At 43.0% G+C, this 27,587-nt stretch overlaps 2 protein-coding genes across 5 annotated transcripts; both read right to left on the bottom strand.

Moving 5' to 3' along the window:
- Positions 1-16,094: 16,094 nt before the first annotated feature.
- LOC135616117 (gibberellin 3-beta-dioxygenase 2-like) lies at positions 16,095-17,732 on the bottom strand. The gene is made up of 2 exons (XM_065115293.1): positions 17,060-17,732; positions 16,095-16,979 (listed from the first exon to the last, which is right to left on the bottom strand). Exons 1-2 carry the CDS (start codon positions 17,506-17,508, stop codon positions 16,298-16,300), a joined length of 1,131 nt encoding a protein of 376 aa, XP_064971365.1. The 5' UTR covers positions 17,509-17,732; the 3' UTR covers positions 16,095-16,297.
- Positions 17,733-19,770: 2,038 nt separating this feature from the next.
- LOC135617150 (auxin-responsive protein IAA1-like) lies at positions 19,771-24,009 on the bottom strand. 4 transcript variants are annotated; one of them, XR_010488627.1, is made up of 6 exons: positions 23,518-24,009; positions 23,164-23,348; positions 22,965-23,067; positions 20,624-20,685; positions 20,297-20,536; positions 19,771-20,133 (listed from the first exon to the last, which is right to left on the bottom strand). XR_010488627.1 is itself a non-coding variant. In XM_065117098.1 (5 exons), exons 1-5 carry the CDS (start codon positions 23,946-23,948, stop codon positions 20,111-20,113), a joined length of 804 nt encoding a protein of 267 aa, XP_064973170.1. In that variant the 5' UTR covers positions 23,949-24,009; the 3' UTR covers positions 19,771-20,110. The 4 variants fall into 4 exon arrangements, 3 of the variants coding, with proteins under 3 accessions (XP_064973170.1, XP_064973169.1, XP_064973168.1); XM_065117098.1 differs by lacking the exon at positions 20,297-20,536; XM_065117097.1 differs by lacking the exon at positions 20,297-20,536 and having other exon boundaries at positions 19,771-20,136.
- Between the last annotated feature and the right edge of the window lie 3,578 nt (positions 24,010-27,587).

Consider the following 27,587-nt stretch of genomic DNA (forward strand, 5'->3'; position numbering starts at 1 on the left):
TATATAAGGGTGGACACTTGTCCTTATCTTATAGATCCATACCCACCACTCTTCTAGGAGGCATGTGACACTCATCTAAGGGACATCCATCATTATAAAAGCATTGTAAACCTTATATTTTGGTAAGAATGAAGAGTTGAGAGCTTGTAGCCACAAGTATCTTAGGTGAGATACCTAAGTGAGGAGAGAGTTCTCAAGAGTGGGACACCCTACCATATTTATTCTTTTCCTTTCTCTCCTCCCCACCACCCTTCTCCTTCATCTTCAACCATCACCATCGTAGTAGTACCACCACCACCAAAAGAAGGAACAACATTAGCCACCGATTGCCATCAATGTAGCCCCGCCAACCTCGAACCCCGCTTAGTCAACAACTGTCACCCTACGTTCCACCTCTTCTACCGTGCCATCCGTTCAACTACCATTTCATCATCCAAGATTATGGGCATTAGATCCTTTTTAGTTATGTTACATGTTATTTATGAGGGGAATGCTCCCTAGCCTTAAGGCTTAAGTGATTGTATCTTATTTAGGACTAGCTCTTGATATACTTTGTTTTTAGTCCTTTCACCCAAAGTGAACCTTCTAACCCCTTTTATTTTTTTATTTAGATATTTTATACTTTCTTATCTAAATTTATTAAATTATTATAGAAACTAATCAAAAAGTTAATTAAGTCATTGTTGGGAAGATAAGTGAGCATCATCATTACTACCACTTATCCTTTTTCAAGCACTTTGACTTCATTATCTCTCACTACATCTTTCATTTTTGCTCATCACACACCATACCACTCACCCTTACATCAACATGCTAGCTTGAACTACTCAGTATAAAGTTGTTGGATCTAGGAAATGCATGAGAACATTAGGACATGTCCACTTCAATCCCCTACATAATGGGTGTTAGACTCAAGAGACCCACGAGGGCAACGGGGTATACCAATATGAACCACCCACATATAGGGTGTTAAACAAAAGAGACGTGCTAAAACATCAAGACATGCTAACTTGAACTATATCAGATATGAGATATGTAGGTGTTTGAGAGCATCAAATCATGTTGACTTAAAGTATCTATGTAAAGAACAACAAACAAAGGAGACACATGAGGGCATCGAGGCATGCTAGCTTGAATCGCCTATGCAGGAAGTGCAGCATACGAGACACATGTGAGCATTGGTGCATGTCTGCTTGAAGCACTTGTGTAGAGGCTGTTGGATGATGGACATACACAAGGGCATTAGGGCATACTAACTTAAATCACTCGTATAGGTGGTGTTGGATATATGAGATGCACAAGGTTACCAGGATGTGCCAGCTTGAATTGTTCATATAGGAAATTTTGCATACATATGCATAAGAATATAATGTCATATTGAACAATTACACAGGGGTTATCAGTTGTAGGAGACATATGATGGTGTCGGGCATACTTGCTAGTCATAAGTGCCCAGCAAGCCAATCACGTGAGTGATGGCACGTGTGACTTGATACAGAATCTTTTTGCTTATTATATTTTTTGGCGTATATCACTTTATAACTATTGCATAAATGCATATGTATTGTGATGTCCTTGGATTTGTGCAATGGGAATCAGATCGTGATGAGATTACGATAATGAGATCGATTCACCTTTAAACACATATCCTAAATAATCCCGGTCATAGGTTACTCGAGAGGGACATCGTGATAACCGGATAGACTGGTGTGCTGTATACCCGTCCATATGATGGATGCAGCTGGTCTCATAGCTGCTCGTGTAGGGACACTAGGGATACAGTATAGGTGCTCATTGGAGAATGAGTTCACTGATTGATCCGCTTACGGAATGCTGGATGGTTGATGATGCCTTATTGTCAGACAACGATTCCGTAGTCCTAGTGGTGTATCTGGTTCTTAGACTTGAGACACCAAGGATGTCCTGTATGAGTGCTCCACTCTTTGATACCAGACTTATAGGTTTGGCTGTTCCCAGATCTAGTACAGCTGGTCATTGGGAGTGGTAGTCGACCTTACGAGGGCTATTGAGTGTCGATAGAGGATCATCCACTCTCGGTATCATGAGAGGAATATCCCATGTGTTCTTGCTCAGACAAATCCCTGGCCAGGGTCATTCGGGTTGAGAGAGAAAGAGTTCTCCGGGAGAATCCGATTAGAGCGAGACTCAAGTAGAAACCGTATGGGTCTGACAGCACCATGCTCGATATACGGTCTCTGGGATATTAGATGGATGAGGGACTATAGGTACATGGTAACTGAGGACAGACAGGTCCAATGGATTGGATTCCCCTGTATCGTCTGGGGACTACGGCGTAGTGGCCTAGTACTTCCGTAGTCGATGAGTCGAGTGAATTATTACAGAGATAATAATTCACTTAGTTAGAAGGAGTTCTGACAGGTATGACTCACGGCCAGCTCGATATTGGGCCTAGAGGGTCACACACATATGGTAGGCATTGCGATGAGTAGAGGTTCGGATATGAGATATCCGACGGAGCCCTTGTCTTATTGGATGCAGATCCAATACCCACTAGGGAAAGGACCCATTAGGGTTTTGACACGGGATCTCTATAAATAGGAGGGATTCACAGCCTCATAGGCTAGAGTCTTTGCTTGCCCTTCCTATTCTCCTCTCCCTCTCCACCTCAGAGTAGGCCTGGAGTTTTGAGGAGCGTCGTCGCAACCCTGCTGTGTGGATCACCGCTAGAGAGGAGGACGCTTGACCTCCTTCACCCTCTCCTGAGGATCTGCAAGGAAATAGGGATATACGATCTCCCTAGGTAACACAATCTCTATACGCAGTTTTGTGTTTTGCGGATTTTGCGCACCAATCTTCGCACGACGACGAACATCTTTTTGGGAATCGGGGATTTTTGTTTTCTTGTTCTTCCGCTGCGCATATGATGTCGCCCCCCCATGATTTCCCAACAGTGGTATCAGAGCCAGGTTGTTCGTGCGAATGATTGGTTTTTGAACTGCGTGTGTTGTGTTTAGGAAGAATATTGACGTCAAAATCGTTGACGCAAAAGCAAGGAAGGGCAGCAACAGTTGCTGCCCTCGATCTGCATGCCTGCAGCCAGCCGCAGCCGCAGCCAGGCAGCACAGCGCCGGCGCATGCGCAAGCGCTGTGCCTGCAGTAGCCGGCCGGCGATCTGCTTGCAGCAGGCTTGCGGCCGGCGGGGCTGGGAGCCCGCTCGGTAGAAGCGCCTGCGGCCACTGAGCCCGCGGGCAGAGGCGCCGCGGGGCAGCAGCGCGGGCTGAGGCACCGTAGGGCAGCGGCGCCTGTGGCCGCTGCTCCCACGGGCAAAAACCCCGCAGGGGCGGCCGCCAGCGAGACAGCACCACCTGCGGGCGCTGACTCGCGGGCAGAACCGCCCGCGAAGGCGGCGGCGCCCGCGGGGGCGCCCACCTGCAGCGGCAACGACCCCAGCGGGCGTGCCACCTGCAGGCGAGGGCAGTGCCCTCGCCCTCGCCGCACAGGCCGCCGCCAGCAGGGTGGCGGCGGCGGCGGCGCAGCAGCGAAAAGGGGAAAGGGTATTAGGGTTTTCTGCGCAAAAGACAGTTTTGCCCCTCGGAATTTGAGAAATTCCAGTTTCTGTCTTTTGTCCAAATTACGAAAATACCCTTAGGAATTGAGAAATTCCCTATATATCCCTGATTTCAGAAAATATTAATTAATTAAAAGGTTTAGTTGATTATTATTTTTATTATCTAGTAGTCCTACATAATGACGATTATTTATACATGTGATGTATGATGAGTGGACGGATGATCATGGACCGTGTGATGTGTGTACTTGTGATTATTATTATTGAGGTCTGCGAACCTCCATTATATTTCTCGTTTATTGTCGAGCCTGCGTGCCTATGATTAAGTTGTAATCACATGAGGAGGCGCAGCGGGAGCGTGGAAGCCATAGCGGGAACCACGAGACGGACGATCGTGATGCATGAAGATGCATCAAGATGTCGACGGAACCAACGAGGACGAGATGGACGATCACAAGGCATGGAGATGCACCGTTGCACACATAGATCTTGATGTGAGTGATTAGGCCTACTAGCTCGGGCCTAATCATATTAGGTTGTGGTCCATGATCATCTGGTGTGATTGCTTATACACATACTAGATATGTATATATATTTGCATGCGATGTAGATATATATTAAATATGTACATGTGTGACATGTCATAATAGGAGACCAAATCATAGAAACATCTCTCGATAATATTAAGTCGGTAAACGTGAGGCAATTAGATTGACCCACGTGGCCTTCCATCGTTATGAGTAGGAACCGAATCCCGGTGTAGGTTGAGTTGGTCGAGTCCCTCGAGACTCACCTTATCGCGATTCGCTATCTTGCTTACGACATAGAGATGTCACCGGTGACCTGAGGGCATGATATGCTTGGTCGAGTCCCTCGAGGGTATATCATCAAATCAGACTCATCTTGTAACGAAGGTGTTGACTTAACCGAGCATCATGGTTGGTCGAGTCCCTCGAGGCCATGGTGATTCGGAGGCTGAACAGGACGGGAATCACAAGGAGTTGTGATCGGCAAGAGTTGTCTACCTTTTAGGCTTAGTGTGATTGGTCGAGTCCCTCGAGGTTACACTAAGACGCTGATTGGATCCTGATCCCCACTAGAAGTCTGCCGGAGACTTCCGTTTCACGTGCTGAGGGTGTCGCATGACTCGTTAGTAAAATAGTGGGAGCATATTAAGATAGAAGTCCATATCTTGATAGTTTATTTCTTGCAAAATCTGCATGTTATTCATTTTTGCTACATCTTTATTTTCAGAAAATGTCGCTTTCAAATCCCTTACGTGGCATACTTGATGTCAACCGCCTCACTGGTCCAAATTATACGGATTGGCTCCGTAACTTGAGAATTGTTCTCACAGCGGAGAAAATCGTGTACGTCCTTGATACAGTGATGCCTACGCCCGAAGAAGGGGCAAGCGAGGATGAGATCGCTCGCTACGTGAAGTACATTGATGACTCCACTCTTGCTCAGTGCTATATGTTGGGCTCTATGACTCCAGAATTACAGAGACAACATGAAAAGATGGATGCCAGATCCATTCTCCTACATGTCCGTAAATTGTTTGAGGAACAGGGAAGGACTCAACGATATGAGATATCCAAGAGCCTTTTCCGCGCTAAGATGACTGAGGGGACACCGGTTCAGAACCATGTCCTAAAGATGATTGAGTGGATAGAGAAACTCACAGGTCTAGGAATGGTCCTAGAGGATAACTTGTGTGTGGACATTGTGCTTCAGTCCCTACCAGATTCCTTTTCACAGTTCATAATGAACTTTAATATGAACAAGCTTGAGGTGACTCTCCCAGAGCTCCTCAATATGTTGAGGGAGGCAGAGAGTACTATTAAGAAAGAGAAGCCAGTTCTCTACACTGGTGAGACCAGAAAGAAAAGGAAAGCAGAAAGGTCCCTTAAGAAGGGAAAGGGCAAGGGCAAACAAGGTAAAGCAAAGGTTGCTAAGAAAGACCCAACAAAGGACAAAGGCCAGTGCTTCCACTGTGGTAAAGATGGGCACTGGAAGAGAAACTGCAAAGAGTACCTTGCAGAAAGGGCGAAACAAAAGCTTGATGAAGCTTCAGGTACATTCATGATCGGTCTCCATTTGTCAGACTCTTATGATAACACATGGGTATTAGATACCGGTAGTGCTTATCATATATGTAATTCGTTGCAGGTTCTGGCAAGGCCTAAGAGACTAGAGAGAGGCGAGATGGACCTCAAGATGGGTAATGGAGCAAAAGTTGCTGTTTTAGCTGTTGGCGAGGTCGCCCTACATCTGCCTAGTGGAGCTTTTATTGCATTAGATGCATGTTATTTTGTTCCTTCTATTATCAAAAACATTATCTCCATTTCATGTTTAACAGTTAGTGGATATAAATTTGTTTTTGAGAACAATGGATATTATTAGATGATAAGATCATCACGAAAGGAACATTGCATAATGGTTTATTTATATTAGACACCACTCCACATATCATGAATATAAATATGTCCAAAAGGAAACGAGATGAGTTGAACAGTGCATACCTGTGGCATTGTAGGCTAGGTCACATCCATGAAAGAAGGATTCAAAAGTTGCTAAATGATGGATATCTAGATCCATTCGACTATGTGTCATATGCAACTTGTGAGCCTTGCATTCGTGGAAAACTGACCAACTCTCCATTTAGTGGAACTGGAGAGAGAGCCATTGAGTTGTTGGAACTCATACATAGTGATGTATGTGGACCCATGTCAACTCATGCCATTGGAGGTTACTCCTACTTCATTACATTTACTGATGATTTCTCAAGGTATGGATATGTGTACTTAATGAAGTACAAGTCCGAGGCCTTTGAGAAATTCAGAGAGTATAAGAATGAGGTGGAGAACCAGACTGGAAAGAGTATCAAAACTCTTCGATCAGATCGAGGAGGTGAGTACTTAAGTACAGAGTTTACTCACTTCTTCAAGGACCATGGGATATTATCCAAATGGACACCTCCTTATACACCTCAGCTCAATGGTGTCTCTGAAAGGAGAAATCGTACATTATTAGATATGGTACGGTCCATGATGAGTTTCGCTGACCTACCCATCTCATTCTGGGGATATGCCCTAGAAACCGCAGCTTACCTTCTGAACAGAGTTCCAACTAAGTCGGTGGTGTCTACACCATATGAGATATGGAAAGGGAAGAAGCCTGATCTTAAAGTAGTTAAGATTTGGGGCTGCTCTGCCCATGTTAAAAGACACAACCCCGATAAGTTAAAATCAAGGACAGGGCGATGTAAATTTGTGGGATACCCCAAGGAAACTTGTGGGTATTACTTCTATCATCTCGAGGACCAAAAGGTCTTTGTAGCTAAGAGAGCAGTGTTCCTTGAGAAGGAACACATTCTTGACGGAGACAGTGGGAGAATGATAGAATTGAGCGAGGTTGGAGAACCAAGCTCAAGCACCACTCTACAGCCCGAGTCTGTTCAGGTATCTAATACACAAGTTTCAACTTTACGCAGGTCTGATAGAGTATCCCATCCTCCTGAGAGATATGTGGGACATATTAGAGCAGAGGATGTAGAGGATATTGATCCTCAGACCTACGAGGAGGCTATTATGAGTATAGACTCCGGGAAGTGGAAAGAAGCCATGAATTCTGAGATGGATTCTATGTACTCCAATAAGGTTTGGAACCTAGTTGATGCACCCGAAGGTATTGTACCCATCGGTTGCAAGTGGATCTTTAAGAAAAAGATCGGAGTAGATGGAAAGGTAGAGACCTATAAAGCAAGGCTAGTGGCTAAGGGGTATCGTCAAAGGCAAGGTGTTGACTACGACGAAACTTTCTCACCCGTAGCAATGCTAAAATCCATCAGAATTCTATTGGCTATTGCAGCACACTATGATTATGAGATCTGGCAGATGGATGTGAAAACCGCATTCCTCAACGGGAACCTGGAGGAGGAGGTGTATATGATGCAACCTGAGGGATTCGTGTCCAAGAACTGCCCAGATAAGGTGTGTAGGTTGCTTAGATCCATTTATGGACTAAAGCAAGCTTCCCGAAGTTGGAACATAAGATTTGATGAGGCAATCAGATCTTATGACTTCGTTAAGAACGAAGATGAGCCTTGTGTATACAGAAAGGTAAGTGGGAGCGCTATTAGCTTTTTGGTGTTATATGTGGATGACATCCTCATCATTGGGAATGACATAGGAATGCTATCCACAATAAAGGCTTGGTTATCTAGACACTTCTCCATGAAGGACTTAGGAGAAGCATCTTATATCTTGGGGATTAGAATCTATAGAGATAGATCCAAAAGGATGCTTGGCTTGTCCCAGTCCAGGTACATAGAAACTATTGTCAAAAGGTTTAGCATGGAAAATTCCAAAAGAGGTCTCATACCGATGAGACATGGGATATCGCTTTCTACGAGTATGTCCCCAAAGACTCCAGAAGAAAGGGCGAACATGGATATGATACCTTATGCCTCAGCAATAGGGTCTATCATGTATGCCATGCTATGTACTAGGCCTGATATAGCGCATGCTCTGAGTGTCACGAGCAGGTATCAGGCGGATCCAGGCTTGGAGCACTGGAAAGCAGTAAAGTGTATCCTTAAGTACTTGAGAAGGACTAAGGATCTTTTACTAGTATATGAAGGTAATAGCCTTAAGGTTGAAGGCTACACTGACTCAAGTTTTCAGTCTGATGTCGATGATAGCAAGTCGAATTCAGGGTATGTGTACACCTTGAATGGAGGAGCAGTGTGCTGGAAGAGTTCCAAGCAAGATACCACTGCTGACTCGACCACAGAGGCGGAGTACATTGCTGCATCAGATGCAGCAAAGGAGGGAGTCTGGTTGAAGAAGTTCATCACAGATTTGGGAGTCGTGCCGGATAGTGAGGAGCCGATTTCCCTATATTGCGACAACAACGGGGCAATTGCTCAAGCGAAGGAACCTAGGTCTCATCAGAAATCTAAGCATGTTCTGAAGAGGTTCCACCTTATCAGAGAGATCGTGACCCGAGGAGATGTAGCAGTGAAAAGAGTTCCATCCGAAGATAACATTGCAGATCCACTAACAAAGCCATTGTCTCAGATTGTCTTTGAGCGTCACAGGGGTCTGATGGGGATCAGACACATAGGTGATTGGCTTTAGGTCAAGTGGGAGATTGCTAGTCATAAGTGCCCAGCAAGCCAATCACGTGAGTGATGGCACGTGTGACTTGATACAGAATCTTTTTGCTTATTATATTTTTTGGCGTATATCACTTTATAACTATTGCATAAATGCATATGTATTGTGATGTCCTTGGATTTGTGCAATGGGAATCGGATCGTGATGAGATCACGATAATGAGATCGATTCACCTTTAAACACATATCCTAAATAATCCCGGTCATAGGTTACTCGAGAGGGACATCGTGATAACCGGATAGACTGGTGTGCTGTATACCCGTCCATATGATGGATGCAGCTGGTCTCATAGCTGCTCGTGTAGGGACACTAGGGATACAGTACAGGTGCTCATTGGAGAATAAGTTCACTGATTGATCCGCTTACGGAATGCTGGATGGTTGATGATGCCTTATTGTCAGACAACGATTCCGTAGTCCTAGTGGTGTATCTGGTTCTTAGACTTGAGACACCAAGGATGTCCTGTATGAGTGCTCCACTCTTTGATACCAGACTTATAGGTTTGGCTGTTCCCAGATCTAGTACAGCTGGTCATTGGGAGTGGTAGTCGACCTTACGAGGGCTATTGAGTGTCGATAGAGGATCATCCACTCTCGGTATCATGAGAGGAATATCCCATGTGTTCTTGCTCAGACAAATCCCTGGCCAGGGTCATTCGGGTTGAGAGAGAAAGAGTTCTCCGGGAGAATCCGATTAGAGCGAGACTCAAGTAGAAACCGTATGGGTCTGACAGCACCATGCTCGATATACGGTCTCTGGGATATTAGATGGATGAGGGACTATAGGTACATGGTAACTGAGGACAGACAGGTCCAATGGATTGGATTCCCCTGTATCGTCTGGGGACTACGGCGTAGTGGCCTAGTACTTCCGTAGTCGATGAGTCGAGTGAATTATTACAGAGATAATAATTCACTTAGTTAGAAGGAGTTCTGACAGGTATGACTCACGGCCAGCTCGATATTGGGCCTAGAGGGTCACACACATATGGTAGGCATTGCGATGAGTAGAGGTTCGGATATGAGATATCCGACGGAGCCCTTGTCTTATTGGATGCAGATCCAATACCCACTAGGGAAAGGACCCATTAGGGTTTTGACACGGGATCTCTATAAATAGGAGGGATTCACAGCCTCATAGGCTAGAGTCTTTGCTTGCCCTTCCTATTCTCCTCTCCCTCTCCACCTCAGAGTAGGCCTGGAGTTTTGAGGAGCGTCGTCGCAACCCTGCTGTGTGGATCACCGCTAGAGAGGAGGACGCTTGACCTCCTTCACCCTCTCCTGAGGATCTGCAAGGAAACAGGGATATACGATCTCCCTAGGTAACACAATCTCTATACGCAGTTTTGTGTTTTGCGGATTTTGCGCACCAATCTTCGCACGACGACGAACATCTTTTTGGGAATCGGGGATTTTTGTTTTCTTGTTCTTCCGCTGCGCATATGATGTCGCCCCCCCATGATTTCCCAACAATACTAACTTGAATTACATATATATAGGGTGTTGGATGCATGAGACATATATGTGCATTAGGGTATGCCGATTTGAACTACCCTCATAAGGAATATCATATCCAAAGGCACGAGTATAAATGATGTGTCAGCTTGAACCACTCTAGATAGGAGTTCTCGAATGTAGGAGATGCATAAGGGTGTTGGGACATATCTACTTTGACACCTATATAGTGGGTGTTGGTTACAGAAGACTCAAGAGAATATTATGGTGTTAGATGCAAGACTTGTGCTAAGGCATCAGGATATGCCAACTTGAATTACTCGAGATATGAGACATGTAGTTGATAGAGAGCACCGAAGCAAGACAACTTAAAGTACCTACATAGGTAGCAATGAACACATGAGATATATGAGACATACTAGCTTAAATCACCCATATAATGAGTGCAAGTCATAGGACACATATGAGTGTATTAGGACATGCCAGCTTGATCCACTCATATAGGATATGCATGAAGGCATTAGATCATGTTGACCATGCGTAAGGGTGTTGGATGCATGAGACACATAAAGTCATCAAGGCATGCCGATTTGAATTGCCCATGTAGAGAGTATCACATACAGATCCATAAGGGCATCGAGATGTGTTAAGTTAAATAACAATACGTAGGGGTTGTTAGATGCAAAAGACATATGAGGGTGCTTGAGCATATTGACTTAAAATATACACATAGGAGGTGTTGGATACATGAGACACACGAGAGCATCAAGATAAATCAACTTGAACCGCCCTCATAAGGAGTGTAGTATGCAGATACAAGAGGGTTTTATGGATTGCCAGCTTGGACCACTCCACATAAGGGTCATCAGATATAGGAGATGTGTGGGGCATTGAGATATGTTAACTTACTTCTGTATGGTGGGTGTTAGATGTAAGAGACTCATGAGGGCATCAAGTATACTGACTTGAATCACCCATATACAAGTGTCCAATGCTAAGGTGTTGATACATGTCAACTTGAATCACCTAAGATATGAGACATGTAGGTGCTCAAAAGCACCAAGGCATGCAACTTAAACTACCTACATAGGGAGTGGTGAGCTTAGGAGATGCATGAGGGTGTCCAAGTATACTAGCTTAAATAGCCCACAAAGGGAGTGTAGGATGTAGGAGACACTTGGGAGCTCTGGGGTATACCAAGTTTTAACCACTCATGTAGAGGTTGTCGGATAAGGCATGTGAGATCGTTGAGGCATGCTAACTTAAGTCACATCCATAGGATATTGGATGCATGAGATGCATATACAAGGTCATTAAGATTTTATGACTTGAACCACCTATATAAAGATTATAAGACACATATGCATAAGGATGATGGGTTGTGTCAGCTTGAACAATAGTTCATAGGAGTTGTTGGACGTAAGACACACTTGAAGGTATCTAAGGAATGCTAATTTGAACTACAAACGTATGAGGTGTTAGCTGCATGAGATGTACATGAGCATTGTGATATGTTAACTTGAATTGCCTCTATAAAAAATGTCATAGGTAGACACACAAGGGTGTCATGGTGTGCCAAGTTGAATGACTCCACATATGAGTTGTCAAATGCAGAAAACATGAGAAGGCATTGGAACATGTCCAATTGAACCCTCTTGTAGTGCATGTTGGATGACTAGCAAGGGTATCAAGATGTACCAATATGAACCACCTTCGTATAGGTGTCAGATGCAAGAAACATTCTTAAGTACTGAGACATGCCGACCTAATCATTTCAGGATGTGATACATGTATGCAATCAGTAGTATCGAAGTATGAAAACTTAAAGCACCTATATATCAATGAACACAAGAGATGCATGAGGGCATTGAAGCATTCTAACTTGAATTGTCTACAACGAAAGTGTAGGATGAAGGAAATACACAAGAGCATTAGAGCGTGTTAGCTTGAACCACCTATATAGAGGTTGTCGAATATATGAGGCATGTAAAGGCATCATGACATACTAACTTGAATTGCATGTGTAAGGGGTGTTAAATACATGAGATGTACGAGGTTATTTGAGACATGTCGTATGTGGACACACAAGGGCATTGAGTCAGCTTGAAAAATAGTACATAGGAGTCATCATATGCATGCTGACCTGAACTACATATGTAAGGGGTGTTGAATGCATAAGATGCATAAGGACGTTAAGACATGTCGGATTGAATCACCCCTGTAAGGTGTGTCACATGTACATACATGAAGGTGACATGACGTGCAAGTTTGAATCACTCTATGTAGGGGTTGTCGAACATAGGAGACATACAAGGGTATTAGGACATATCCACTTTTAACTCTTGTATAGTGAACGTTGGACATAAGAGACCCATAAGAACATTGGAGTATACCAATTTGAACCTTCAAAATTAAGATGTCAAACACAAGAGATATGCTAAGGTATCGAGACATACTGACTTAAATCGCTTGCATAAGAGTTGACAAAAGCAAAACACACGTAAAGACATTATGGCATAATGATTTGAATAACCCTAGTATGGTGTTGGACACAAGAGGCAAGTGAGGGTATCGAGATATATGTGGGTGTCAAGGCCTATTGATTTGAACGACTTATATAAGAATTATCAAACATAAAAAATGTGTGATGATGCAAATGTATTTAAAATTAAATTGCTTATGTAAAAGGTGTGAAACACAAGATATGTGTCCTTATGACCAATTGGGCACCACATGTTAACCCTTGATTGGTTGCCTTCAGCCTAATATGATAAAATAGGTGGCTCTCAAATCTACCCAATTTATTCATCCCATATTTTACTTCGAGTAAATGGCTTGCTAATACTAGATCATAATGTTTGACTTAGGAGATACGTAAGCGTGTTGGGACATGCCGACTTTGACTATCTCATGCTAGGATAAGAATACTCTCATACATCTTATACATTTGACATCACCTATATGGATGATTTAAGTCAACACTCAATCAATACCCTTAGTCATCTCATACTTTTGTCACTCCTTACATGAATAATCTAAGTTAACATGGCCTAACACCCTTGCATATCTCTGGCATCTAACGTACATTAGCATGCATTGATACTCTTGCATATCTCATATATCAGATACCCCTTCAACACCCTTTTGGGTATGTCCACTTTTCACAACCCAAGTTAGGTTCTCTTCTTATCAAAAGTGTTGTTTTTTGCAAGTCGTCGATTTATCATCAATGAAGCTTGATGTTGATCTGATGGGAAGCGATTGAGGCGTGGCCAAAAATGATCTAGCCAAAGTGGCAATCAACTTGAAGTCTAGCTGAAGAGGACATGACTTGCCCATTTTAAAGGCCTAGGTCATCCATCTGGAGGATGTTGTGATCTTGAAGGTATATCTATCTTGGAATGGTGCAGCCAACTCAAGGATGTGACGGTCTTGAAGGTGCCGATGTCTCGGAACAGCGTGACCAACTGAAAGATGAGATGGAGTAAAAAACTTGATCATCTTGAAATAGCTTCACCAACGCAAAGGAGCGATGGTCTTGAAGGCATAGTCATCTTGGGATGACATGACCAACTGGAAGATAAGATGGCCTTAAAGGCAAGGACTTCTTGGAATGGTGCAGCCAATGCGAACACAACACATTTGTCTCGAGGGAGACCCACCGAAGGAAGCAGGGTAGATTTTACGATGCGGTTGCCTTAGAGAATGAGCACCCATAAGCATCCAAGTTTGAGTGATACGTGCCTGAACCATGTGCAACTAACTTGGACTCCATCCAGGTTGTGCTCGAACTTCAACTCTCTACCTATGTGCATCTCATGCACACGACCCCGACTCAAGCTCGAGCCAATATACCAAAGGTGTGTTTGTGCTTAGAGTAAGATATGACCATCCTAGCGAAGGCATCACAAAAAATCATTTGGAGCCCAATGCGGCTCAAGTGTTCCCTCTTTGCGTTATCAGTTAATCTAAACAAAAAAATCATGTCAAGTACATAATGCACTCAAAAGATTATCTTTATATGCTATGCATACCATACGATCGAACTGTACTCTTTTTACATATGATATACTCACTAAGACAAAAAACATGCATCTAGTGTACTTGATGTGATAAAAGTATCTCTTTCCATATGATCCACTATATTTAAAACTATAAAACAATAAAATTTGCACCTAATGTACTTATCACTAACAAAAAATATATTTGAAGCACTCGATATAACTTAACCAACTTCTCTTATGCGTGATGTCTATGTTAAGATTATATATATATATATATATATATATATATATATATATATATATATATATATATATATATATATATATATATATATATATATATATATATTCGGAATAAAAAAAACATCCAATACAATCAAAACATCTCCACCAAAGTGTTCACATCTATATAATACATCCATCATTTATTAAAAAAAAGTATCGAAGCATTCCCTTCCACTCGATATGTCAGCCCAATATAAGCAAACAACCAATTTATCATATAATTATTTTTTAACATAAATAACAACAATCGAGGTCATAAGATATGCATTATGCTTCGAGATGGAAAAGTTCATATTTTGGAACATAATAGTTGGGCTAATGATATGACTACTATTTTTTGTCAGTCAACAGTTCATGCATGAATTTCAATCAACGCCTACTACATAGGTTACATCACCATAGTATTTAAAATAATTATTCCCTAATTGAACCATGGGTTACAAAACTTAAATTATGTGAATAACTTCTCTATTCATTCTAAACTCATTCAACTAGACTTGTGCTCTTAAAATACTTACTAATATTTTTTTACACGACCAATTGATCTAAATTAACGTGACCATTGCAAGGATATTATGGGTTGAACCCTCTCAAAATTTTATAGGAATAGAAAAAGAGATATGAGATTTGCCCCCGAGAGAAATCCTCATTCGATTAAGTTTCGCATCATCTCAAAAACCTTTTTCAGACACGACAATTTCATTACGTACAGTAAATATCAAGATTGATCATATCAATCATATATCATGATCTTATTTGATTAAAAGAACTCATAAATTCCGTTCCTCATTCTAAGGGACACCAATAATGAAAAAATATATATGACTTAAAGAATAGGAAACACAGACATGCAGAGTTTTCTTTGTTTATCCTCAACAACAAGAAAAGAGATGTTTGACGGGAAAGTCAAAGACATCACAGATTTCCCCCTCTTAAAGTAGAAAAAAGATATAGAACGACGTGTTTGCTTTATTCGCATTTTTCGAAGGTAACCTACCTTGGTTGCTCCCCTCGAAATTACTAACCCTTAATTATACTTACCAAATTACGCCTTTTCTGCTTCGATAAGAAAGTCTAAGAATGATGAACGATGTGGCTGACATGCTACGTTCTACATAACATACGGTCGAGACTTTGCTATAGTTATCGATATCAGATCACAGAAACACTGGCCGTGCATAATGAAGAACGCAATTTAGGTTCGGCGGCACCTTTCACGCCGCTACGATATTTGATTCTGCTGCCGGACACGCCCTGCTATGTTTGGATCTTGCATATCTATGCTGCGACCACGCACCCAATCTTCGACAACACTTGGTTGGCTGCAGATAGCAGTGATCGTAGCGCGACCAACGGCCAAAGAAGCCCCACGCACCAACCATGGCCGTGCCATCGCCTTCAGCACAACTCACTGATCATGTGAATCACGAGACCGTCGTATCTTGCCTTTCCTTGTGATCTAAGCGTTGATTGATTCTGCAAAATCCTGTTTTGCGATATATATATATATATATATATATATATATATATATATGTATATATGGATTTCCATCACAGAATCTTTTCGGTCGGATTCCTACAGAGGCGGGACCATTCGGACATGCCATGTTTGCCTTTTGCCATATCAAACCGAAACAGATTAACAAACATGTCTCCCAAGCTTATCTTGCAGAACAACCATTGTTTTGTTTGCAAACACTTTCTGCTCTTATTGGTTGTCATTTTGGTCGGGTCCTGTTGCAGCCGAGTCAGCATAGGGGGATGGCTACGGTCGAACATGAAGGCCCTTAGTCTTACACCTAACGCTACCACTGCTCCAATCTATACCTTTGCTTCTCCATGCCTCCTTGTGTACGCAGCTGTTATTATCTCGGAGGTATTCGTGCGACTCTCCTCCTCCCCTTCGGTTGGCAGTCTTATGGACGCCAGCGCCTGGTTGTAGAGTCTCCTCTTGAGCGTCAGGTACTCGGGCCACGTCACAGCCCGATAGGCTGGGCCCTGTTGTGGACCCATCAGCTTCTCGATGGGCGAGATCTTGAAGTGGGCTGGCGGCCCATAAAAGTACGCCACCGAGATGCGAGTCTGCGTGCGGTTGACGATGGCCCGGTGAGTGACGCTTTGGAACCGCCCATTGGAGAGTATGTGAGAGAGGTCGCCCACGTTGACGACGAGGGCTCCCGGAAGGGGCGGCACCGTCACCCACCTGGCGCGCCTGGTGGGGTGGTTGCCGTGCAGCAGCTGAAGCCCGCGTACGCTGCCCTGGTAGAGGACGGTGAAGAGGCTGGAGTCGGTGTGCTCGGCTAGGCCCATCGCCCGGTCGGGATCGGGGCAGGCTGGGTACGAGTTCAGCTGGATCACAGGCGCCGGCGCCTCGTGGGTGGTCTCACTTGATGGTACGGCCCAATCGATCTCGCCCTCGCTGAGGCCCAACGAGGCTAGCATCAGCAGCATCAACCTGCAACCCAGAGGCTTCATCCAACTTGTGTATTCCTCGATCGCACCACTGCATGGAACCACTCCGAGACTGTTAGCGGTCGCCAATCGTCGCGTCAGTTAACACGCATGCATGGTCAATGGACGTACCAGAACTCGGCGGAGTCGTCGGGCCAGAGTTTGCGGGCTTCGTCGTGAGGGGATCCGACGATGGTGAAGCCCTCGGACCAGAAGAGCTTGGAGAAGAAGGCGGAGATGTTAGCGATGCCATATCCAGTCACGCCACCGGGGCTGCGGGCCGCCTTAAGTTTCTGACCGGTGGGGAGAGAGAACAGGCGGCGCGTCTGTGCCTCGAGGCGGTCCAGGAGATCAACAGGGACGCCGTGCCCGGTGATCTGGAACGCCCCCCACTCCTCGCATGCTTGGCCGATGAGACGTGCGGCATCCGGGCACGCTAGGTCGATGACCGGGACGGCGTCGTCGCCGTGAGGATGGTCGTTTACGACGGGCCATGCATGGGAGTCGGGAACCTCGGTGAGGGTCTTGAACTCAAATTGTTGGAGATGGTGGATGAGGGGTTGGTCGGAGAGAGACGGCATGGTTTGGAGTTGGTGATGAAAGAGTAGAGAGAGACGGGACGGCTATATATGTATAGGGAGAGAGGGAGAGGGAGAGAGAGAGAGAGAGAGGAGCAAGTCGACACAGCCAATTCTCTCTCTTGTTTTCAAATGATGATATCTAAAGGTTAACATTGAAAGTTAAGATTTCATAGGCAGTGTCCGGAAGAGGACGAAAAATATTTAGCTTTACGACCTGCAGATTTCCTCCAAAGTGTGCTTTCAAATCGGAAAGAAACAGATCCAAAACAGCAAAGAATATAAGGGGGTAGGAAGACGAGAAGGAAACAAAACTGAAGGATATTCTTATCAAAGAAACCTCCAAATTGAGGATTTCACAAGCTTCACACAAATCCAGACCCGTCCCCTTTCCCCAACCGAGAAAACGTACAGGAGACTAAAACCTTTTATCGTAACTAATAATTAGAAAACGTCGTCAGAAAATAAACAGGATTTAGTCAAGCGAACGATGAGGCAGAGCGCGGTCGGAAGGGCCAAGTGGAAGAGACACAGCCAGTGGTTAATCCATGATGATATTAATACATGCGATAAGACAACTGAGATGAATTATGAAGACAAGGATAAGCAAAATAGGAGCGGGACACTATAAAGTGAAGGAAAAAACAAGACTAGCTGCCGTGACATTCCATTGGGTTAAAGATGGGAACAAATCGGTCAAAATTCGTAGTTGGATGTCGTGGCCTGTCATCGAGATAGATTAGTCGCCAGGTCACGTTGGACTCATGGATGTCTCTGTCCATAGCTCTGTTGCGGTCAAGGAATTATTCCACCTGAAATGTAACAAAGGGATGAAATTAACGGTATCCTTGTGAAGGGAAAAGCTACGTGTCACCTCATGTTCTTTGTCATGTTGTAGGATATGATTGAGTTAGGATCCCACGGCTCATGTAAATCTAATTACATTATTACGGAGTGATGGAACAAAGTTTTTGGGTTCTTTCTTAGACAACTCAGGTGGAGACTAAGCTCAAGTTGCAGCTCTTATTATTAGGGACAGATATTCGAGTTTTGGCAGTGACTTAGTCGCCATAGATATTCGAGTTTTAGATGGCCAGCCGAATTCAACGAGCGTCACGAGGGGAGGAGGCTTCATCAGCTGCATGCCCAAATAAGGTTACTGGTACTTTTTCTTACATGTGTCGTTGTGCTGTCTTTACATGCTAATCTATCGTTGGGGGGCAGAAAGTTACGAGGGTTTGGACGAAGAGAGAGAGAGAGGGGGCGTTAAACCAAACACTTGGTGTACGTGATGGAGAATATTACTTGGGACCCCCAACCCTTTTCAGGTTTTGAACGTGGTAATGAGCTCGGGCAACGAGGTAAAGCGGAAGGAGAGCAATGACAAGAGAAGGAACAAAAGAAGGATGGAGGAAAAAAAATCGAAAGAATATATACTTTTTTGTCCTCGAGTCATATCTAACAGCGAGAGCGGGAGGTCATAACGAGCCTTTACCATGTGCCTCTGTCTTGGCTTCAAGTGGGAAAAAGATGCATGTCATATGAGCCATTTGGATAACTGGTTCTGTTGTCCCTGTTCCATCCCCTTCAACGCACCGCCAATACCCCACATTCGATGGAGAAGGACAAAATAGGCCTTGGCCTTTTCCTTTGTCCTTCACGTCTCGCCTCTTGAGAAGCAGTGAAACTTGACGGAGACCCTCCCTCTCCATCTCATATATTTGTTGGGGGGAGTCGGGTGACTGACCTCATTACCCGGCCGTCTCTTTTGTAGTATGCGTTGTCTCTCTGGAAAGTGGCGACTTGTTTATGACCGTGATTAGACTGTATCTGGACCCTTCACTACGCTGGGCGTACAGTCCCCGTGACATCCAATCATACGCGGCGATATGATTGTACAACTTATGCAAAGGCCCATGACACCCACAGTCGGGGCTACAAATGAAACAAGCACATGAACGTCCCACGACGACAGCTAGAGACTTCTAGCGATGTCTCGTGAGACCCTGTCCACACGAGAACATTCTCAACAGCTTGAAGGATAATTTTCATGTTAGTAGGGTGCAGGAATGATGCTACAGGGGCAGCTCAAGCCACAGCCGCCAGGGAAATTATCACATCATTTGGTCAAAGGATAAAGATAAAGCTATAACTGCAGAAGCCAAAAAAGACGAGAACACAGAGAAAGCGTGCAGATTATGAAAACAAAATATGCAAGTTAAACAACACAAGGAAACGAAGTAAAATAACAAGTTAAACATCAGCTTCATCAAAGAGATATATATCGACAGACTTATGAAAAGTGGTCTGCCAGCCAACCATCCACGAACAGTTAGCATTTCGGCTTCTTGTTGTTGTGATCGGAACAAAATAGCCAGCCAGCCAGCCAGCCAGCCAGCCAAACATAAAATTTCTATTATTGTATGATGATGATGAAGAAGAAGCATGGTGTGTATAGCTGTACATGTACTTCCCTGCCTCTTTACCGTGCATCTCATAAACGGGGCCAACACAAGTTTGCCCGTACACAACGGAACCAATGCTATTATCAGGATTGGGATACAGCAGCTTTTATTTCTTCTAATCTTGATGCTTCCTTACATCATTAGGATGAGCTTGAGGTTGCATCTACTACAAGCAAAATACCAGAATCAGAAGAGTATTGTAACAACACTCAAGATGAAGAAAAGACTGCTAAACAAACAAATGGAAGGCTGCGTTGAACATCAGACAATGCAGCATTCTGTTTCAGGATGTTTAGCCAGTGACAACTGGAGGAAAATGTTCTTACCTTTTAGTTAGGATTGATTGATCAAGGAACCAATTAGATCAACTCATGAAAAAGGAGTGACAAAGCATCAGACCCAGCACAGGCATGTCTTTTGTCGTTTGGCAAGAAAAGCCAAACGATTTTATTGAGATGTAAAAAAGTTTTCACAACGGTTTGTCCTTGGGCTTATCGCCTTGGAACAAGGGAAACCAATTATTAAGATCATTGTCACCAGGACTGTTTGTAGATGCCTGCAGTGAACTTGAGATCGACACCACAGTTTGACATGCAAATTCAGTTTGTAGACTATTAACAACAAAATTTAAAAAGGCAAGGAGAAAGTAATACCCAGATTAACGGCTTCCGAGCTCTTCATCAAACGCAGACGCTTACAGGATGATACAAACATTCTGCAAACGAAAAACATATTGCTCTGATTATGCTGACAAATGCAATAATACAAGAGTCACTGCTTTCTTTTTAGCTATATAAAAAGCTGCTTAAGCAACACATTTGTATTATCCTAATACAAAACTTTCCTTAATGTAATGTTCGGTGCAGGATTACCAATAAATATAAGTATAGGTGAAATAACCGACATCAATGTGCAATGAAATTCAACACTGGAAGTTTTCACTTTTCAGTATTTCATCGAGGCACCATGTTCTAGAGAAACAAAGTTCGACGTTTAGCGTCAGTGGTCAACAATTTCCACAAGTCCAATTTCACAGGTCAAGCAATAAACTTCTATAAGAACCCACAAACATATCTGCAACAATATTGTCAATGAGAATTGTCGGCTATCCTAGGGGTATGCATCCTATCCACCGATCTCTGTTTGTAAAATAATTGATAAAGAAGAGTACCATAGGTTCAACAAAATTGGCTATGTCCAATGAGGAGCAAGACCACTGAAACTATAAGACTTCTTACGAAGATTCATGATTCTTTACTTGACTAAGCACTCACACCCATTGTTTGTAATGCCCTTTATAAGAAAATAAGATTCATCATTCTTGTTCTTATAATTCAAGTTTGGATGATGGCCGAGTATAAGTCAATTTGGTTGGATGGAATTCAGGTAAAACCATGTTTTTTTTTCATATATACCCCTTGAAAAATGGATATTTGATGTATGCCTTCAAAAGATCATACACATATAACCTACACAACAGTCCAAATTTTTTGTCAATACCTTTGATGCCAATTCTGGAACCAAAGCTAGATTTAACCTACATTATGTATAGTTTATGTAACCAAACTTGTTATAAAACAAAAACATCTTTGCATCTATATTCCCTTCCCTACACAATTCCAACCAAAAGGACCCATCGATTTGTGTTCCCTAATTGCTTTCCACTGACAGAACCCGATATCTTTCTAAGCCAGTCAAACATCGCTGAGTTGTCCATGATTATCTCTCAGGGATTGCAGAGGTGTCAACTAGAGGCAAATATCAAAATTCTTGGGGTATGTAAATTCCCTCTGTTTTGAAGCATGGACACATGATCTTATGATGGATAAGTACACAAAATACTGTTATTCTAGAGATTATACATGCAAACATGAAGATTTGAAAGGTACATAAAAGCCTTATGTCTTCCACATAGACATCAATATCATCAATAATATGCTTAAGATTCAATATATCTTCAGACTTCTCCTTTGACTTTTGGGGCTTTGTCATGCAGTCTTTTTGAAATGAACCACATAAGGAAAATAGTCTCCTCATCCATAGATAAATATCACATGGTCCAAACATGACTAAATTGTACCAAGCGCATGGAGATCAATCTCTTGCCAATCTCCAAAACTCTTGTTTATTAACTTCTTGGCTTTATGAGTAATGCCTTATGAAGGCCTATGGTACAATTTTCATCCTCTCCTGCCAAATGCCCATATTGTGCTCACCATTGATCCTATGCATCTTGATGTGGTTGCTGGTTGATAATTAAATGTCATTGCCCTTCTTACTCAAGTCTTAGCACTGATATCAATTTTTGGAATACTGGGCATGTTAACCTTAATCACACCACCAATCTCTCAAGTGGCAAATCAAGAAGTAAACAACTTGTATAATCCAACTTAGTATCATACTATAATTAACATAAAATTAGCTATATGGAGCTACCTACACCCACAAGAGAACGAGAGATCGTTGTATCAATAATGAAGTGAGAACCGCTAACCCTTGAGGTCTTTTAATTGTCAGCTTTCTTCTTATATCGCTAGAACCAAACAGAAATATAGTAAAATCAAAAGACATAATTCATTAAAACAAAGACAGATTAAGAACGCATCGAAAACAAAAGAAATGATATTTCCTATTATTGTTCTTCCACTCTCTTTTGGACTTCATGTAAGCTACTTGGCTCTGAATGTCACTACCATTTTTTCAATAAGAACAATTCTTTCTATAGAATTTTTTTTTTTCTGATCCAAAGACATCCATCATTAAGTGATTAAGAGATTATCTGTGTACAAGCCAAACCGACATGTGAATTGTTCTTGGACTTTATTAATGTTAGTACATAAACGTTGCCCTCATTTATCAATTCGTATAAGCAATCCTAGAGTGCTCCAACTGATCAACTCAATCCTTCCAACAAGAAAAATGTTGAATTGGCATATAAATGCATAGGCAGGACTAGGCAGTCATTCATTTTTCAAGAGTACATAGAAAACTTACTTCCAGGGAACATCTCCGATCAGCATCCAGTCACCGTCTTTGTCTTCATAAGTAGGAAGATACTCCGTCCCCTTCACTAGATCTACCAACCGATTGCCGTTGTCTGCTCAAATTATCCAGTTAAACTCAAGAAGACTCTATCCAAGCTACTAACATTAGGGTCCCAAAAAGTTGGACAGAAAAGGAATGAGAACTTCACCGATGGTGAAGCAGGAGGAAAACATCGCCTGAACGGCGGTCAAAAGCTCTCGGTACCCTCCGTAGGTCTCCAGATCGACCTTGCGGAGGTAGGGTGTCCCGTCCACCGCCACCTTCACGAACGTGCGGCTCCTCAGCGTATTCTTCCAGTACGACCTCACTGGCGGCCATCCCACCACCGGGGCCCTATCAAATTATCGCCATTAATCACAATAAACATATCATTCTTACCCGATCGCCTATTTTAGTTGACAAATTATTTTTCTTGATCACAATCGAATCAAAATCGAGAGCAGGAAAAGAAACCACTGCAACGTGAACCGAGACCGATGGGTGCGAACGGGCTATCACTTACTTGGCGGCCGGGGGTTTCCCGTGCCGAGAAGCCTGGGAGCCCAGAGACTCAACGGAAAGATCGCGGCGGCGCTTTCTGTCGTGGTGCTCCGTTCCAGCCCGGGAAGCAGCACTGCACGGCGGCGCGAGCTTGAGCTCCGTCTCCTCGTAGCGGCTGCCAGAGACCTGCGACTCCGCAGAGCTCTCCTCATCCCCCTCGATGTCTCTCACTCCCTCCGTCCCTCCGTTTCTCTGCCTAGGATTCTGAGGGTCTTCCGGAGACTCAACGGAAAGATCGCGGCGACGCTTCCTATCGTGGTGCTCCGTTCCAGCCCTGGAAGCAGAACTGCACGGCGGCGCGAGCTTGAGCTTCGTCTCCTCGTAGCCGATGCCGGCGACCTGCGACTTGGCGGAGTTCCCCTCATCCCCCTCCATCTCTCTTTTTTCCTCCATCCCTCCCTTTCTCTGCCTAGGCTTCTGAGGGTCTTCTCCTCGCCACAACTCTCCTCCAAACGCCCAACTGTCTTGCCTGTCACGTTTTAATAGCTGGCGTCGAAGAGTGCGGGGCTCCACCTGTCGGCTCGTGGGGTCCTGTAACTGGGAAGGGCATGCGTGAATGGAACCGTTCGATGGGAGAGACCGACGGTGAGGATGGAGGCGAGGGAGGTTGGGTGGAAGCAGGGTGGGGCAATTGATGGCGGTAGCGTTGTCGTCGTTGCGTAAGGAGGCGGAGACACAAACATAAGACGGTGTTGGACTGCCTCCTCCATACCAGGCCAACCCACACACACACTTGTTTTATAAGGGTGTCTCCTCCTCGCCTATTTTACGCGTGGAGGGGGGGACGGCGACAGAGAGAGAGAGAGAGAGGGCAGTGGTGGCGTTAATTAGGAGCCGTGAAAACCATTCAACGAGAAGAATGATTGTTCTATTAATAGCAATAAAGGAGAGATTATAATGCTAATCTCCCCTCTAAATTAAACAGCACAAGTGAGGCGACAGCGTGTTTTGTTTCTCTTACCATAAAATGAAGGGAATTGCCAGCTTTATCATTCTAACACGAAATCAATGGGGTATGTCTGATATGATACTCTTTGCCAAAAGACGTACTATTCTGATGAACCGGTGAAAACATGAAGGACTTGATAACAAAGTGGCCATCAAGAAATTGCTTTGCAAGAATTTATGGTCACCCATTTTTGGCTCAAACTATTTTACATTTGATTTGAGAGTAGATCTTATTACAATGATAATGATAAAATTGCCCCTCTAAAATGGATTCTTATATTCGAAATTAGGATGAATTGAAATTAAAAAATTAATTAATATTTAAATTCTTAAGTAATTACTGGAATTGAGATTGAATTAATGAATTAATGAATAAGGGCTAGATTAGGGTCAAGAGACCTTGTAGGTCACGGAATCCCTCTTCCATTGCCTTGCAATTGCTTTTCCTCGAGAAAAACTGTCTTAAAATGTATAATGTATTTTGCATCTCATTCTCCCGATGGAAAGCTAAAGATGGTAAAAGAACTGTTTCCTTTTGTCTTCTATTTCAACCAAGATTGAATTGAAGGTAGATCCTGTAGTATTTACGATGAGAAAGTTACTTATGGTGACTTTGAAGTTTCACTCATGAGCGAAGAGCATTATGAAATCGAGTGATGGAGAACTTGGGTGGGTGTGTTTAAATAAAGAGAATAACATCAATCATATAATATATATATATATATATATATATATATATATATAAGATTTTCGTGTGACATTTTTAGTTGTCTCCCACTAGTGAATCCACATGGATAAAAGTTTAATTATAAGTTATCGTCACCTATATTGCTCGTGTAGAGAAAAGACTAAGCAAAGATTGTTAGAAGCAATTGAAGACTTTCTCCCTATAGAATATTATATTCATTTATGATCAAGTATAAAAGTTTATTTTTAGTGCAATTGTTAGATGTCACTTTTTATTATTCATCACCATATTTATTTTTCTTGAGTTACTAACTTAGGCATCAAAGGGGTCAAACCAGGAAACATCTCCCGATCTTGGTTTTTGTACAGGTGACACCTTAGGAGCTTAATATTTTCACATCGGATATACCTCAGACAATACTATGCATATGGGTCTAAACAACATCGAGCTTATTAGGATGCCAATGACATTGTCCTATAATATTTTTGATTCTAGGAGGATTTGATGTCATATGAATACGTAGTGATGAGTAATGAAAAGTGACCATCTACAATTGCACTAAAAATGAGCCTTTATATATGGTCATAAAGGGAAAAAAATATTTTATAAAAAAAATTTTATGGAGACAACGCTTAATTATCTTTAACAATCTCTACTTTGTCTTTTCTTTATATGGGCAACAGGTGCATATATAAATTGTAACGGTCTGCCTTAGACCCTTGTTCACATGAGTAAACCGATGGGGGATAGTTTCTATGTCCTTCTAGCCTGTATATCATATGTTGAATAATGATTAATCAATGATATTCTTCTTATCATTTGTCCCCTCTAAAGGTGCACTTCAGGAGCTCTTCTGAAGAGGTCTCAAATATAGATATCAGCTTATCCAACACATGCACCATGTAGAGGTGGAGGGGAGAAGCAATCGAGATACTTATTTTGGGTAATAGAGGATATAGTTAGTCTACTCAATCTATCGAGAGATCAACTTTAGGCAAAGAAAGCTTGCTCTGGACCGACTTCTTGAAGGAGCCAATGCATGCTTCTCTACTACCCACCTTGGAGGTAGGATGTGGAAAGAGATATGGTGGACTCCTCTTCCACCCATTGAGGTAGGCTATAGGAGGAGCCATGGCAGAGGAGGAGGGATAAGTTGTTAAGCAAAGTAGCTCTAACACTCCATCCATGGAAAGCTTGGCCGTCGAGTGACGGAGTAGCTTAGATATTAGACGAAGGGTGATTCATCCGCTTTGGACGATGGAGGTTGGACCTTAGCTGATCTAAGAATGGGTTGCCAAAGCACCCACTTTGTTATAGGAGAGACTAACTTGCTAAGAAGCAAGGCAATGCCTGATAACGCAGTAAAGTAGTTAACTTGTAGGTTCTTGCCGATGGGGTCTTTAAGTTTACCAGACTCAACTTCTAGTCCCAACTATGGTGTCCTCACCTTCTCACTAGTGAGGATCTAAATGTACTCTTTCATATACACCCATAGTCATCTTTACCATCATTTACATGTTCATATTGCTTGTACCTTTATCGGACTCATCCATCCTCATAACCATACTCTTGTTTGGTCATAGAATTTGATAGGACATATTTTGGTATCACCCCTATGACAATAGTCAGTAATCATGTCAATAACAATATGGAGCCTTAGGGATGACATAGTGCATAACATCAATGCGATACCTCTTGGATGGGATGATCGCTTGCTCCTGCGCTATACGAAGTCATACAAGATGACGTTGCATAATACAAAGTCTCTCTGGAAAGCTCAAAATGGTACCGCACGATGTAGATTCGTGCAGGTTGGTCAGTGCCCGCACAAAAGGTACGAGCCAGTCGCTTGAGGAGTTGATAGCCATTAACATACCATATATGATTGACCTTCATTCGCAGGTATAAAAGCCAACCTCCTGACTAGCGTTAGGGGTTGAACTCCGAACACTCAGACTCCTCCTAATACCACTCAACACTCACTTAAGGTTTGAAAGCATCTGAGTTGAAAATCTCCCTCTTGACTTTAGCATTTGTGTAGGAACTTGGCGAGGAAGGAGTAGCAACTCGACAAGGGAGGAAGAGCAACACTTTGCTCTACCTTCAATCGATTCTAGAGATAAAGCTTGGACCTGACCTAAAACCGACCACCCCCATTCAAGCAGTAACATAGGCAACTCTGCACACTCGAGATCGGACTAAGCTGTGTTGACCCATTGGCCATGACATAAAGTTGCTCAACAGAACTTAATGGAAAGACATCAACACATCCTTCACTATAAATGGGTACAATGTCAACTTAATCGTCCATCACCAGATTTTCACGCTCGCTCTTTCTTTTCTGTTCATTGACAGAGATTAGGGTCGAACCATCTTGATCCAATAGGGGATCTTGT

The sequence above is a fragment of the Musa acuminata genome, chromosome BXJ2-7 (genome assembly GCF_036884655.1).
Source record: "Musa acuminata AAA Group cultivar baxijiao chromosome BXJ2-7, Cavendish_Baxijiao_AAA, whole genome shotgun sequence".
NCBI lineage: Eukaryota > Viridiplantae > Streptophyta > Magnoliopsida > Zingiberales > Musaceae > Musa > Musa acuminata.